At 41.5% G+C, this 16,229-nt stretch overlaps 1 protein-coding gene across 3 annotated transcripts; it reads right to left on the bottom strand.

The window, feature by feature from the left end:
- Positions 1-4,010: 4,010 nt before the first annotated feature.
- On the bottom strand, positions 4,011-8,530 carry LOC124116324. 3 transcript variants are annotated; one of them, XM_046477608.2, is made up of 2 exons: positions 7,989-8,530; positions 4,011-6,500 (listed from the first exon to the last, which is right to left on the bottom strand). In XM_046477608.2, exon 2 carries the CDS (start codon positions 6,383-6,385, stop codon positions 4,787-4,789), a length of 1,599 nt encoding a protein of 532 aa, XP_046333564.2. In that variant the 5' UTR covers positions 6,386-6,500; positions 7,989-8,530; the 3' UTR covers positions 4,011-4,786. The 3 variants fall into 3 exon arrangements, with proteins under 3 accessions (XP_046333564.2, XP_046333563.2, XP_046333565.2); XM_046477607.2 differs by lacking the exon at positions 7,989-8,530 and adding an exon at positions 7,766-7,982; XM_046477609.2 differs by lacking the exon at positions 7,989-8,530 and adding an exon at positions 6,669-6,754.
- Between the last annotated feature and the right edge of the window lie 7,699 nt (positions 8,531-16,229).

Genomic DNA, 16,229 nt, shown 5'->3' with positions numbered 1-16,229 from the left:
CAGAGGGACTCGAAATCTGAGTAAAACGACTCGACTGTTTGACTGTTTGAGAGTGACTGAAATATCAGGTCCATCACTGAGTTTCAACTGTGTATACAATGTATATATCTACAACTGCATTAACACAATACACTGAGCATTAAATATGACACTCCCACATGTGTTCACGCTGCGAATTTGGGGGTATTTGTGAAGATGAAGTGAATTGATATTTCTTTTCTTCTTCTTTTTTTAAACATATTGATATGTTCTATGTTAAGGGGCTTGTTTTCGTTGAATGTTTCGGTTTCAGTATTTTGGTAGCGTGTGTATGAGCCTGGAGTGTAACATCAAAAGTATCTTAAAAACGTAATGAAGTTATGATAAAGCAAATACTAACAACTGGACAACTAGTCCTGAAAACAAACGACTCACTCGTGAGACAGTCCCGTGAGGATTCCGGATTAGAATTGGTCTTCAGCAACCCATGTTTGTCGAAAGAGATGACTAACGGGATCGGGTGGTCAGGCTCGCTGACTTGGTTGAAGCATGTCATCGTACCTCAACTGCGTTGATCGATGCTCATGATTCACATGGTCTACGACAATGGACCGGACATCGTGATTACCATATTGCTTTCACGTTAGCATCACTACACCTCCTGTGTACTTAATTTAATCATCTCCTGTTGATCCCACTGGCTACGTCATTCTTTTGTTATCTTTGTACATTAAACTTATTTCATTGGCTTTGTCATAAGTGACGGATGCAACATTGTACATATTTATTTTATTCACCTTCAGTGTCTGCTTTTAAGTGTTCAACTTTCATGTTTAATCATTGGTTAAGATGTTGTTGATGTGTCCTTCATGTTGTAAGCCTTAACAAACCCAAGCCATGACTTGCTCAACTGATTGGCCTCAAAGTTGACCCTTTGTCTCACTGCATGTTCTCAGTCTGCACACACTTCTTACACAGACATGTTGGCAAGTAAAATCATCTAAAATCATATATATATCAAACCTTTATTACTTAACTTAACTAAACGTGTTTAATATTATCATATTCTCAGTTACAACCTGTTTACGTAAATGTGGTAAACAAGACATAAATTGTAAGCTTTGGGAATTACTAATATTTCACTTTTCTGTCTCTTTATTCCTGTATGTATGAGGGAGAGTGTATGTGGTCTTTTACGGAACAGGCTTTTGTGATTAGTTCTGTATAAGATACAGTCTGTGCTATACGGGATCCGGAGTAATATTTTCAATGTATGTAAATAGTACAGTTGTACTAGTCATTGTTATAAAAGTATATGTTTTATTCAGATATCCGGAATAATACGTTGCGGCACTGTGGTCGGAAAGACACCCCAGTCTCACCCACAGGGTAGGCACATGATTACTTGTATAGTCTGTTTCTATATTTGTGTAACACATAAGTGTGTCACACTCGTAAATTCACGTATATGTATGTATTTTGAAAGAGATTTATAATCTCTTTACACTTAGATAATATAATATATGGATAATTATTCTATTTGGTTCTTACATCAGTTAGCAGATTGTTGTACTGTATAACAACTAATATATGAATAAGATGTGTTTGTAGTGTAAAACGATTTGTATTAATGTGATTGAAGACTGCATTATGTACAATGTTAATATTATTTATAATTCCTTTAATACGTTTCAGGATGTAGATAAATATATGACACATCCATTGGCGGAATAAAACGTCTCTCATCCGTAGCGTGTGTGTGTATATTCCTCATTCACTGCCCTGCTACAATAATGTTGTTACAATCATCCCACTTTGTGTTGTGTAAACATATCATGATTTATATATATTTATTAACTCTATGCACTTACCCGGCATTCACCTGATGAAGGAACAAGACGTAACTCTGAAACGTCGTGACCAAGAATAAAAGAAGTAGCTATCCATAAAAGTGTCATGTATTCATATTCTCCAACTTCTAAACGCCTATCAAAGACTTCAAATATATACCCATTCAAGATTATTAATGCAAAAGCAAGCGACAGTTGTGGTTGTGTGGCCATGCAGGCATATGTATAGTGTTTTCCGGACAACTGGTTAGACATCACATTATATACACAGGTGACTACATGCAGACCAGGAAGTACGGATGACCGTTCGCGACATGCGCGGTAGACTACGAATACATGGATGGTTACTTCCACTACGGTGTTTATGGTGAATGACTCGCAATCGTTCCAAATGGCTATGCCAATAGCTACACGTACATTAATTATACAGGACTCTGTGCTGGCGTTACACACAGCTACTCACTGCTAAGACACATTTGGGTACATCCAAATACTCCCGCGAAGAGCCGGGTTAGAAATGGTCTTCAGCAACCCATGTTTGTCATAAGAGGCGACTAACGGGATCGGATGGTCAGGCTCGCTGATTTGGTTGATGCCGGTCATGGTATCCCATTTGCGTAGATCGATGTTCTTGATGTCAACCATTGGATTGTCTGGCCCAGGCTAAATTATTAGAGACCGCTGTCCCACAGCTTAAATATTGTTGAGTGCGGCGTTAAACAACAAACAAACAAACAAGTGAGTGACTTGAGTTTCACGCAGCCTTGTAAAGTGGTGAAACCGACGAGTAAGGGATGGTGCTGACTATCCAAGAATCATAATCAGGGGAATTGGGGAATTGAACCCACAACTACTAGAGTCTAGTATGCTAAAATCTAGCCAGTGAATGTCGGTGTTGACGACTGGTCCGTGCATCAGCTTCTGTTTCACCTTGAGTTCAAGTGTTCAAGATTAGTGACAATATTACCCATGGGTTTCGAAGTAATCGAGATAATAAAACTCGTATGTGCACTAGTGCAATATCACATCACGAGATCCAGTGTATTGTTCACGTCATCCGGACTGCATTGTTGCCGTCATCCGAATCTTATTGTGGCGTAAGGTCGAAATGACGTCACACTAGAAACGACGTCATAGCTGAAGATTGTTGACGTCATTCGACAATTGTGTTTTTTTAAGATGGTAGTCATGATAAGTGCGTTTATCTAACGGGGGCCTGAAAAGGATTAAGAAATAATGAGTAATACAGAAATTATTACATTCGCATGTGTGTTATACTGATTTGACGAAATGAGTGTCAGAATTCCTGTATTTCCCGGGCGAGAGAAAGATTCGAATAACGTTAACAATGCCGCCCAGTTGATGTAAACTATACACATAAATACTTCAAAACAGGCTTCATCCATACCCAGATAATTCCTAAAGGAAGGTCCACCTTCATTTCTCAGTTCCTGTATAATGGTTTTATAGGCTCCCAAAGTTACATTTCTGGAAATATAGGGGTGTGCCCATATCTCCCTTCTCCCATATCCTTTCTCCGAAGGAAGACAGACATCAATAACCCCGCCGCCGTGATTTTTCTCACATGCTACTGGGACAAAGTGCTCACCGGTGACGCCATGCTGAACTCAGCAAGAACAACACATACTTGTCATGTGAAAACTCAAGTTGGCAAACGTTTTGGAATTTACCAACCTTTGTTTGCAAACTAATGTTTGGCTGTGTGAAGCCGCCTGAGGACGGCGGTTGTGAAACACTTGCATGTGTGTCATACTGATTTTACGAACCCCGTGCAAGAATTCATGTATTACCCTCGCCCTCGCTCGGAAAATACAAGAATTCTGACACTCGTTTCGTAAAATCAGTATGACACACATGCTCGTAAAATAATCTCCACATAATACCTTTCCTTCCACATTAAACTGACACACCGTGAAATACTATTCAAAGCGGCGCATATCCCAACTATCTCACTCCCTCCTGCATGGCCGTGTCCTGTGTGGGCTTCCGCCAACCAGCCGTCGTCGTGTATTGAGCCTGTGTTGTGTTCATATCGGAGAGGTCAAGATATCTATCTTTTCACTTTGTTTGAAGTTAAATTCTCATAAGTGTGATTAGATTTGATGATGGTGACTTTAAAATAATAATAGACACTCTACTCATGCATCATGGCTGTGTATTATATGTATTTTTTAACACAAAACCAATCTAGATGTATATAAAAGCAAGTCTAGCATGAAATCAGCATCAGGAACATTTATTGTTTTAATTTTAGAAGAAATAATGCATTGTGTAATTAAAAAAATCCCATAGATTATATCTTAGTCTATAGACACTCGTGCATGGTAACACTTGTAAGGCAATATTGACTTATGATAGCAAAACCATGAACTATCATGAAATAGTATTACAAGTTTAATAATATGCAGATGATCCTTTTCATTGTATTCCATGTATATAAACAGATGACATTGTGTCCATTGCAAGGATGTTCACGAGAATCAAATATGATTGAGTATCCGGTACGGTATCCGTATACTGATATTATGTTACAGTTCCTGAGTCGTGGACGGTGGAAACATGTCTACCTTGGTTTGCCCCGTCCCCAGCTATATCAGCTCCACGACGCCATACGTATCGTTGTATAACCTAGACAAGAGTCGGGTGGCGGGTGGTGGTGGTGGTGTGTTTGTGTGTGTGTGTGTGTTTGTGTGTGTGTGTGTGTGTGTGTGTGTGTGTGTGTGTGTGTGTGTGTGTGTGTGTGTGTGTGTGTGTGTGTGTGTGTGTGTGTGTGTGCTTTCAATCAAAATATGCATGAATTGTAAAGATAATATCACAAAAACACCCTATACTGCACATTGTTGTCATTGTCTCTACTCTACATGGCTAATCCAACCTTAAAGTGCTGTTGGTCAATTGAGTGCCAAGGGTCTGACAGCGGGAACTGAGTCATCACATCAGAAGCCTTCGTCGTGGGTGTCCGTGTCCTCCGTATCTTCTATACTTAGCATGGACAATGCAGCAGGGATCTTGATGACGCTGGAGTCCGGGCTGTCCCGTGGGAGGGGGTTGTGTTGCCAAATGGTGGGGTTCCCACTCTCGTCCAACTGGATGGGGACGGGTTCGGGAAGGATGTCCTCCTCCTGGCGAGGGGTGGTTAGCTCCTCCGCCGGGATGCCCACATCACTATGACCACTCAGTCCTGACTTGGTGGACGTCTTGGATCTTTTGCGGCATCTCGTTGTAATAGCTTCTTTCTTGGGACTGAAAGTAACCACGGGTTTGTCGTTGTAGTCTGAATCTGATGCTTTTGATTTGCTCGACTTCGGTGGGACGATGGTGGACCCCCGAATGTCAAGCCCAATAATCAGGGGGTCGTGTTGGTGCCTGGTCACTGGTCCCATCTCTGAGTCGTGAGACACCCCACTTAATGTTTTACAGTCACTGTCTGGCATGTTGCTATCTGCCACTGATTGAACCACCTGAGATTCGACATCAAAGTACGTAGATGCAGCGGTGTTGTTGCGGGCCACGACCCCACTAGCAATAGTTCCCGCTGACCTTGATCCGCTCATCTTGGTCTGAAGAGCTTTCGTAATGACGTAACTTCGATACGTGTCAGCCGAATCATGTTCCTTGTAGGAGGAATGCGGCTGTGGGGAGACACAGGGGGTGCGGATCCGGGTTGTTGAGAATGGTCTGTATTTGCCTATTTCAGACTTCATCGGCCGCTCAATCTTTTTCCCCCGTCTAGGGTCATGATTCCTTGCTAGCCTTATACACTGACGAACCTGCGAGTACAGACACGTCCCCTGCCCCCTGGGTCGACTTCTCTCATCAGCTGACACGCGCTTCACTTCAAAATACTGTTCACTGTCCTCCTTGTTAGCAACTGCGTGGAACGCCTCCCTAGACGGGTGCAGTGGCGTCCCCTGAACTCTGGTTTTACACGTCAGCTGGCCAGCACTCTTTCTCTCATCCCTTACCCTCACAAATCGTTTTGAAGGATTAGATTCCCCGACCGACCATGGTCTGCCCTTGGTAATCCGCGGGAAGGACGTTTCCTTAAACCGAAGCGGTCTTTCATCTGGACAGTAGGTATTGATATACATAGGATCTCGGACATCTCTCTTCTTCATCATCTGTGACCAATGGTATGACCGGAAGTTGCAGTGCAAAGCTTCAGACCTGTTCTGCGATGACCGGTGGCTGTCAGGCGGGCTCTCTTTCCCTTTCCGCAGGGTGAGCACTTTCGGTCCTGACCCAGGCCAAGACTCCGAGGCTATTATCCCCCTGGGGACAAGTCTGGGCTTTTCAATTCGACTGATGGGGCCACACTTTTGCTGCAGCTCCTCAAGGGCAGGCGCCCTGACTCCGGTGGGAAATAATGTAGCAGACAGCAAATAATCAGACTGACTTGTTGTGTCACGGCCGAACCGGTCTCTCCGGCGTCGGGGCACCAGTGTCTGGAATATGACGGAACTGGCGTCGATGTCTGGAGACTTCTCCAGACACTCGGGTGAGAACATCACCTTCTTCTCCACGGCCACCGGCATTATGGGTGGTTGATAGGTCACTAGGGTGATATGATCAGGAACCACCCCTCGTCAACCCCTCATCAAGGACATCTTGTTATATGCTTGTGGGGAGAGGATCTCAACATATGGCTTTCTGCAATAAAGAAAAAGAGCAAAATTATCAGGTAGATATGACCAATATCATGGATTGCCTCATCAGCAGTGCCACAGACTAAGAGAACGGGTACGATATGGAACATTTCATCTAAAATATAACAATCATATATAAGTAAAAAGAAACGTTTTATGCAAACGTACTTACACAGACTGATTAAACTAATAAATAGCTCGATACAAGTATGCCACGGAACTTCTCATACACAACATATGTGTGGTGTGTACATGGCATGTGCGGTACAAACACAACTCTCGATCATCGCTGTCGATTAACCCTTCATGTAGCTTAGGTTTGTGTTGGTAACTTACTAGTCGACAAGCAGTGACTGGATGAGCTCGCTTTCATTTCAGACATCTTTTATCTGATTGAAATATTCGCGTGCCTGGCGACAATTATATATAACCCTTGTAATCAGTGAGATGAGTTCACTGCGGTTAGCGGAACATGGGTTAATTCATCTACTTTCAACTATAGATTCTTACATGGCACTCGCACAAAAACCTCTTGACAAACGGCAAAGGAATTAACCCTAATCCGATATTGAGATTTCAACCCCTTGCCTACAGCCTTTCTTCCCAGTGTTTGACATAATATAGTTCGTCTGGCCAGCCATGAAAGGGCTTCACAAAGCAACCTACCATTGATAAAGTCCCTCTGTGAAAAGCGCGTTGGCTGAAAAGCGCTTACGTATTTAAGATCTTAGGAGCGGAACTCAACACCCCCAGGACACAGCGAAGTGTAGAAGATTTTATTTTTAATCCAGCGGGTTAAATTACATATGTTGTTGTATGTTTATGTTGTTTCTTTGTTTGATGGGTGGCTGCCGGTGTAGGTGTGGCTTTTTTCCGTAATAGTGTTTCTTTGTTAACTTTAAGCTTAACGTTTATACACAGTCAGAAATTAGAGTCAACAGACCGGTGTATACACATGCCTTTAAACATGCTCCGCTACTGACATAGTGTTCACACAAAGACAGTTTGACCGTTAAAGATTGGTGAGTGACGAGTAAGCTGAGTCGTGATCCATTAGACAGCAGAACTGCATATATAACGGTTTTTGATGTCCCTCAAACTGTTATTAACGTGTTTATCTTTGAGATGTAAATTTGTCGGGCACACCGTCAGCTGATATTGATCATTTGTTACAACATGTAAAACAGCATAAGTATTTGCAGTAAACTTATCCAAATGAAATATATGCCATGTTTAAACCAACTGCGTCACAGAAAAGTCTGTACTCACCTGACTATCGACCATCCAATTGAGAGTTCTACAGCTATAGGGCAGTAGAATGACAAAGTCCTTAAGTGGGGTTTTATCGCACAGTTAGAACATGAAATACAGGCCCTTTGTTTATACAGACTTGTTAGTACACTACTGACAAACGAACACTTCGAATCGCCTCCGCCAAGTCGCCAGTCACTCAGTCAGTCACCGTGATATATGCCTGGCAGTCGATACCGACCTGTACTATAATCCTGACGCTGGATTACCAACCACTCTCGCCAGATTAGGATAATCCATCCATGGATGTCTGGGACTCCGTTGTTTCCTGCACAGAAATGATATCGCTAAGTGGATATACTGTACACTAATCGCGTTAAACCGCCCCCAGTTGACGGTATACTGTTACCTTCACCCAATGCATTGTGAATGTTCAATTGTTGTATGTGGGATCCAATGTTTCTTAGAGCCTAGAGAGCGTGTCAAAGTGGCTCCACGTTGGTAAGAGTGCGTCATTTTATTTTCCATACAAACAGGTCAACATTCTATTGTCTCTGTGGGGAGGTTCTCCAATAAGCTCATACGGCCAAAAACAATCCCTGCACTGTTGTGTAGAAGCAGGAAGTCCGAGCTCAGTAACAAACAGAATGTAAAACCCAATACCCGATACCTCTCTAACTCTGCCGATGTATATTCTGAATATGAACTATTTCTTATCAGGTATAGGTGATCCGCATTGACTTGTCCGACTACGACGTAACACTCAATCAAAGTGCTTCACCCACAGACACCTGGCGATAAGTGGCAGGGGAGCTAACACTGGGCCGTGATCGTATAATAAGGTCGACATTGTTGTTTATCAGTGGGGAGAAAACAATCTGTGTTGTGGGGAACGTGTACCCACTCTCCTACTGGGACATTCCACGAGTGGGGGCTAGTTGGAACTCCATGATCACTACCCTGGCATGTCGGGCCACGTCATGTCCGACCTAGGCTCCATCCCACGAAGGGATCTTAGTGTTACGAATATCGTAAACCTAGGTTAAAGAATGGGAGCTACGATTACCTTTGAGCTAATATCGCTTTGTGGACCCGGACCCTGGACGTACCAGCGTTTTTTGTTTACGCCGCACTTAGCAATATCCCAGCTATATTACGGCGGTCTGTAAATAATCGAGTCTAGACCTGACAGTCCAGTGATTGACATCATGAGCATCGATCCACAGAATTGGGTCAAGATGACATGCATCAACCAAGTCAGTGAGCCTGACCACCTGATCCCGTCAGTCGCCTCTTACGACAAGCATAGTCGCCTTTTACGGCAAGCATGGGTTGATGAAGACCTATTCTACCCCGGATCTTCACGGGTCACACGACGATATATACATGTTGTTGTTTAAAGCCATACTCATCAAATATTCCAGCTATGAGAGGGCATATAAATATTGGAAGTTTTGACAAGACAATCCGGTGATTGGTGTTATGAGAAATTTGATCCACACCGTGGGGGTACGATGACAATCAACCAAGTCACCGATCCTGACCACCCGATTCATTTAGTTGATGTGTGTTTGATGAAGGATAGTTTATCATGCGCATGATATGTTAATAATGGCCTAATTAAAATGGTTGTTGTATCTTAAAGAACCTTTATTTCCGAGACAAGTTACTAAAAGGTTCGGTGTACAGTAAATATAAGCAACAAAACCCTTTTCATATTCAAAAAGCCAAAAGCAGAGTCGATTGTACGATTCCGACTATATCATTTGCAACATGTAAGAATCTCTATCAAATAGTGTTCGCGAAAAGGTGAGTGTATCCTGCCCCAACGATGGCACCAGTCACAAACACATGCAAAGGCAAGGCATCTGAAAAAAAACACTTGAACAATGGGTCAAGTCAAAATAGGGAATTGCATCGGACATCATTTTTGTAAGGTTAACTGAGGCTTTGAATGTTATAATCTCTCTCTCTCTCTCTCTCTCTCTCTCTCTCTCTCTCTCTCTCTCTCTCTCTTGCAGACTGTGCATGAGGCGATACAGGACGTTGGCGCCAGCGACGTCCAGGTGATTCCACTAGATGTTTCATGGTTTTGAGACCAGGACATTTAGTTGAGCAAAATAGTACCCGGATGTAATCATTCGTCACAAACATCCTTTGATACTGTTACGTGTCGAAATTGAAACAATAAGTTAACCCAGAAATCTGTACACACCAGAATTCAATGTGAAATCAACAAACAAAAAAGAAATGGTATACATCTAACAATTGGTTTTTTTATGAAATTAACTAGCTTCACAAATACAATTTACTGCACATCAAGTACAATGGCAGAACACAGTAGAATGGCGGTACAAGTACAATATATAAACACTATATAATATGATATCAATTGTAATAATATTCACCTCGCAGGAACAGTGGTCAAGCTTCCAAAATACGCCTTGGGTGGATAGCCAGGGTTAAAAACAATCATCTTTACACAACGGCTGGTCTTGAGGTAATGTGAGATGAGAGAGACACACGCTTGTCCCTCTTGTATGGTCTAATTATATTCCAGAAGTTTTTATACAATCTGGGCGAGTCTAGCTGTTCCGGAAGTTTCTAGATCACGCTGGCATCTAAATATAGTAACCTCCACAGCGCTGCTTACATTAGATAGTAGTGCATTCCTGACAACTATTTATTGTCAAAATGCAATGAACTTTTATTGAATCTCAATAGAAACAATGCTATACAATTACAACCATGTTTAACAATAAATTGCACTGCCATAAAACAACACACTACTATGTTGAAATTCAAACTAACGACTAATCGGGTCGTCAGATAACGAATTGTAGGTGGTGCCAGTGAACACCATTAGGGAGCAGCCACCACATAATGTCGTGCTATGACCCAGTACGCTGCTGGTAGCTTTCATGAGCTTGTCCCCTAACACGACTGCGACCAGTCGAAAATAATCCTCAATACGTCACTGAACGTTGGGACGATGTTATGACGCCATGCTCATTTCAATCTTGCATCTTTCAACCAATTGCGTACAGTTCGAACAAGTAAACACACATGGGGAGGATTCTGAATCTACCTCTGGGTGCTGTGAGTCCTCTGTTACCGGACTTCAATTGTGTGCGTCTTCCCAGACCCTGCTGTATTTGTCATGTCACCGGTTTGCCCATGCAAATTCCATGACCTTAAAATCAAACTAAATAACTTGTTTAGATCACTAGCAACCTGCAGGACCTAATCATGCCTATTACTTTTCGTCAAGGAGACATTTGAGTTCTAAATGTGCATTGTTGAAATGTAGGTGTCCACCTACAAGACCAGTCGCATCCTTGGCGTCCACCTCCAAGAGTTGAATTAAGTATTTTAAATGACAACCTATCTCTCATCTGATGCAGACCGCCTCCGTGGTCTAGTGGTAGAGCGTCCTCCCGCAGAGCCGGGATTTGATCCCTGGACGCGTCATACCAAAAGACGTCAAAAGATGGTACTAATTGTTACTTGTCTAGCGTTCGGCATTAATGCGCTTAAACAAGTACTTGTCGGCTCGGAGTCAGTATAGATATTCTTGTTCCTCAGTGGGATAGCACTATAAAATCGGCATCAGTCCGTACTAGTACAAGCACACACACACGCGCAGAAAACGCACGCACGCACACGCACACGCACACGCACACGTGCATGCACTTTTCTATATAAGTGCAATAATCTTGGACGCGACGTTAAAGTCCATTTCACCTTTCCTCTCCTCACCTCATCTGATCCATATACGGCATGCAATTGATATGGAATAAGTATCGTGTATATGAATATATTCTTTTGTGGTAAGTTCTTTATCATTAATAGCCCATTGGTCACAGTACAGCAAAGGCCAATAGTCACATAGTCATTGTTGTGTCAGTTCCTCTATCAACACCTGCAAAGTTGTATGGACATGAGAGACATGAGACTGTATTTCGGTACTTGGAGGCCAGTGGCCCATGGTACAATAGGCATTACAATTCTTCTTGGCACGGCGAGAGGTTGGGTGATTAGCCATAAAGAGTCTATAAGTCACAGGTATATATTGGCAGTTTGGTGATGCATGAGTAAGGAGTAAGCATTAAGAACGTCGATTACAGTGATGGGAGAATTAACACATCACTGTTGATATACATTTACATCACTGGTCACTGTTGATATACATTTACATCATTGGTCAGGCTCGCTGACTTGGTTGATGTATGTCATCGATCCCAATTGCGTCGGTCGATGCTCATGATATCAATCACTGGATTGTCTGGTCCAGACTCGATTATTTACAGACCGCCGTCATATAGCTGGAATATTGCTGAGTGCGGCGTTAAACAACAAACAAACAAACAAAACATCATTGGTATCCTAGTATGAGGACATGACAGACGATGACACCATATGGCATTGCTAACATTGTGATCAGGTCGTTGTAGCAAAGAGCATGCATAAGCATGACACTGATGGGGCCTGGTCTGAGACCCTCAGCTTCCCAACAGAATCATTGCCCAGAATAACTATGGTCCTGACAAACGTAGAATTGCATACCCCATCAGTCTTCCCGCAACAGTGTATATATTTCTGATTAAATTGGATTAGACCGAAAAAATACAAACGTTTTCAAAACGTCACTAGGGCTTGACACAGTCGCCGAAACACAGCAACCTTAAGGTCCAACCACAACTCTGATACCTGGTATTAAATACATCACCAGCGAATCACCATTTCTTGTTTGTTTTAATTCAGCCACCATCAAACGTGGGTGTATAATTTCTTTTGCCTGGCAGTTTACAACCCCCACCCGTGAAGATTCGAGGCGCCGTTATAACACTGGAATATTGCAGAATGAGGCATTAAACATCAAAGGAAAACACTGACAAACTCCCCGTGGGCGTATATATATGGTGGCCAAGAGGGGACATGCCTTTCTTGCTCTGTCGCTTTCTCGCGGTAATGCAATATTCCCTCTTGACCACTGTTGGGGTTGCATGTGTTTGTTGTTTCAATTGGGGGGAATGTTGAAATCTTCTCACTATTTACTAAATTATAATTTAACTTTACAGACGTAGGTGATTTTAAAACAACCAACAGATTTCTGCGTAAAATGTAATTGATTGATCTGGGGCCCTATTTAGTTTTATGTGACCATCACGCCGAAAGCGTGTGGCGGGTCAGTGCAATACCTTTAACTGAATCAGGTTAAAATCTATACACATATTTTTCAAAAGAAGTTTCAAAGATTATGGTTAATCAGTCATGGCTGATTGTATTGCAAAATACAATCTTATAATTGTGGGTGTTCTTTAACTTTTTTTTAGTTGAATATGATGTTACAGTGTGTCGTCCTGGTGTCCGTAAATATTCCTTTTGACATTTGATTTATGATCAACTTGTATATTGTGTCTCTTGTCTTGTGCAAATCTGCAAGTATATGTACGTAATTTGATTAAGACCGATGTGAGTGAGTGAGTGAGTATGGTTTTAAGTCGATTTCAACAATATTCCAGCAATATCACGGCGGGGAACACCTGAAATGGGCTTCACACATTGTACGCATGCGGGGAATCGAACCTGCATGGGTTTCGGAGTGACGAGCGAACGAGTAAACTACACACATGGAGAGACATCCTAATTAGTGTGTGGGTCTATGTGGTAGATAATTACATAACTCACATCAGAACGCACAATTGATGACAACCATACAGTTCAATAGATAGAGAATTGTTACATGAATATGAATATTCCTGCTTGAACAAAGAGCCTATACTATAATTGGATACCTATTCACACCTGTGGGAAAAGTTCGACTCTATTTTACAAGCACATTAACATTTGAAATGTAATTCCCGAAGACAGTTTGATCGAATTGTTTTAAAATAATAGTTACAACGCATTACATTTCTATTGTCCAAGGAATGTGGTTACGGGTAATGACGTATATGTGACTTAAGGTTGAAAACATATATCTAGTCGATCTGTATTTTTAAGGGAAACATAACAGTGTAACTTTTGTCTGCATAATGTTCATGTATCTTTATCAATATAATTGTCATCCCGTAATCGGACGAGCACGTATTCGGCTTCACTCCAAATCTGTTAACCTTCAAAATAATTCTTTTGACACTACAAACAATACAAACAGTGGCTGAAAATACTGACAATTATTTGTCAATGTATGGTCTATATGTAATTCATTATTTGTTCTTGTTCAATGTATCCTTTAAAGTTTCATTTTTAAGATTGAAGGAAGAATGGGGTAGTAGTATGAATAAAATGAAAATATGAATAACGACTATTAAGTTGTTGTCTGTGAATCTTGCTAATTTACTACACTACAAGAAAATAAATATTGCTTTTTCGCTCTATCGCTTTAAAGCTTTCTGTCATGACTAAACATAGCCATATGAAAGAATCGAGTGTTCTTTAACTTCTTTTGAATAGTATGTACTGTAAATCTTGAAATTAACGCTGGTGTTAATTAAATGCAAAAATGCGAGTGGACTTAATTAATTAAACTTTGCATTTTTGTCACAGAAATGACTGTTGATAAGACGGCCCCACTGCACACTTTGAATAGCGGAAATACCAACTTGAATATAAAAACAAACAACTATCTATTTCCACATAATGTCATTCAAACACTGGGAGTGAAAATGAACATCCGGTAGTGTTACCATTGCTGGAATGAAGACTTCCAGTTTGATTACATCTACTCTGCAAACAGAATAAACACTGGTATAACCTAAGTGTTGTTTTTTAGGAATACGATATAGTTTTTTAGGAAGTACACTACTCAGCGCAAATAAGCGGTGTTATTTGCTGTGTGTTTTGATTACTGGGCTTGTAGGCGGGGGATCCCATAAAACTCCTCATAGGGCCATAAATCAATTAATTACTTTTTAAGCAGAAATCCGTGGTTTGTTTTAAAATCACCTACGTTTGTACAGTTAAATTAAGTTTAAGTAGAAAGTGAGAAAAATGCAACATTCTTTCCATGTGTATAATTTGAAATGTGACTGGAAAAATCTCAGCTATCTTTTATTAGTAAGGATAAGATATACGGATGAACAACTTCTTTATTACAATTGGGAGCGACGTTTCGGTGTAGGTTCTAACACTGTTATCAAGCATGTGATGAACAGAGTATGGTTTACGTCATCTTCCCGAGGCAAGAGAGTTAACTGACTATAAAAGTCCCGTTTCCACCCTTGCCGAACTAGGCTGGTATTATGGAGTTACAATTTGGCTGGACTAACGAGTCTATGCATAGTCCAATCAAAATCGCGCATCAAAATCGAAATCCGGTTCGTAATCTGTCGTGCAGATTTCGGTCGATTGCAGGATTTTCAAAGCATCTGCACCGCCAACGCGTTGTCAACAGATATTTTAAAAATCTTTTCATGTTTTTCATCAAGGTACTCATGTGATTTGGTGCATTTCGCGATGTAAGACCCGTTTTATCACAATATAGATCTTGATAATCGAGCAGATCGTCCTGACTTGGCGCCGCCATTTTGTTTGAAGCAAATGCAAGCGATACGAGAGGTGGAAATCTGATTGGTCCATAGGAGAGGCTTAGACTTTTAAAGTCAGTTAACTCTCGTGCCTCGGGAAGATGGATTTACGTTGCCAAGTTTGTTTGTTGTTTAACGCCGCATTCAGCAATATCCCAGCTATATGACGGCGGTTTGTAAATAATCGAGTCTGGACCAGATAATACAGTGATTGATATCATGAGCATCAATCCACGCAATTGGGATCGATGGCATGCCTCAACCAAGTCAGCTAGCCTGTTGTTGCATTAAGTGTTTAGGAGGTCGCCTTCTGCCTAGGCAATTTCGGCTGACCTGTCCCTTTTTGGGACTCATGTGTGTGAGTAGGGTACACCTATCTATTGTGAGTTTGGTGTTCACATAATTTCTGTTTTTGTATTGATATGATTTCTATTTTCTTATATTGATATGATTTCATTTCTATCCTTGGCTGCTCTGTTTATATACGTTCGAGTAACTGTCCGTCACCAGAAATAGAGTTAGTTTGGCCTTCGCTATTGCATCTCTTGGCTTTAGCAGATCTATGACAGATAGCGGATCTGACTGCAATTCTTGTTTTAAACTAGCCCGGGCTGGGGCATGGTCTTGACATTCTAGTAACACGTGATCAATGGTTTCAGCCTGATTGCAAGATGAACAAACTTTGTCATAGTGCTTTTTGTGACCGAGTCTGAGGCGTGAGATAGCAATTTCAATTTTCCTTTCATTTGAGTATGAGTTTGGCTTTTGTTGGACCTTGGGTTGAATTTTGTATAGCCATCTGCCGATCTTACTTGCGTCCCATTGGGCTTGCCATCTTTCTGCTATGGAGGCTTTGATTTTGCTTTTTATCTCTAGTTTACTAAAGGGAATAGGCTGTATATCCGCTTTGTCTAGAGCTAGCTTCGCCAGTGAGTCTGCTTTTTCATTTC

The sequence above is a fragment of the Haliotis rufescens genome, unplaced genomic scaffold (genome assembly GCF_023055435.1).
Source record: "Haliotis rufescens isolate VD_foot unplaced genomic scaffold, xgHalRufe1.0.p SCAF_5, whole genome shotgun sequence".
Lineage (NCBI taxonomy): Eukaryota > Metazoa > Mollusca > Gastropoda > Lepetellida > Haliotidae > Haliotis > Haliotis rufescens.
This window is presented reverse-complemented; position numbering and strand designations above follow the sequence as displayed.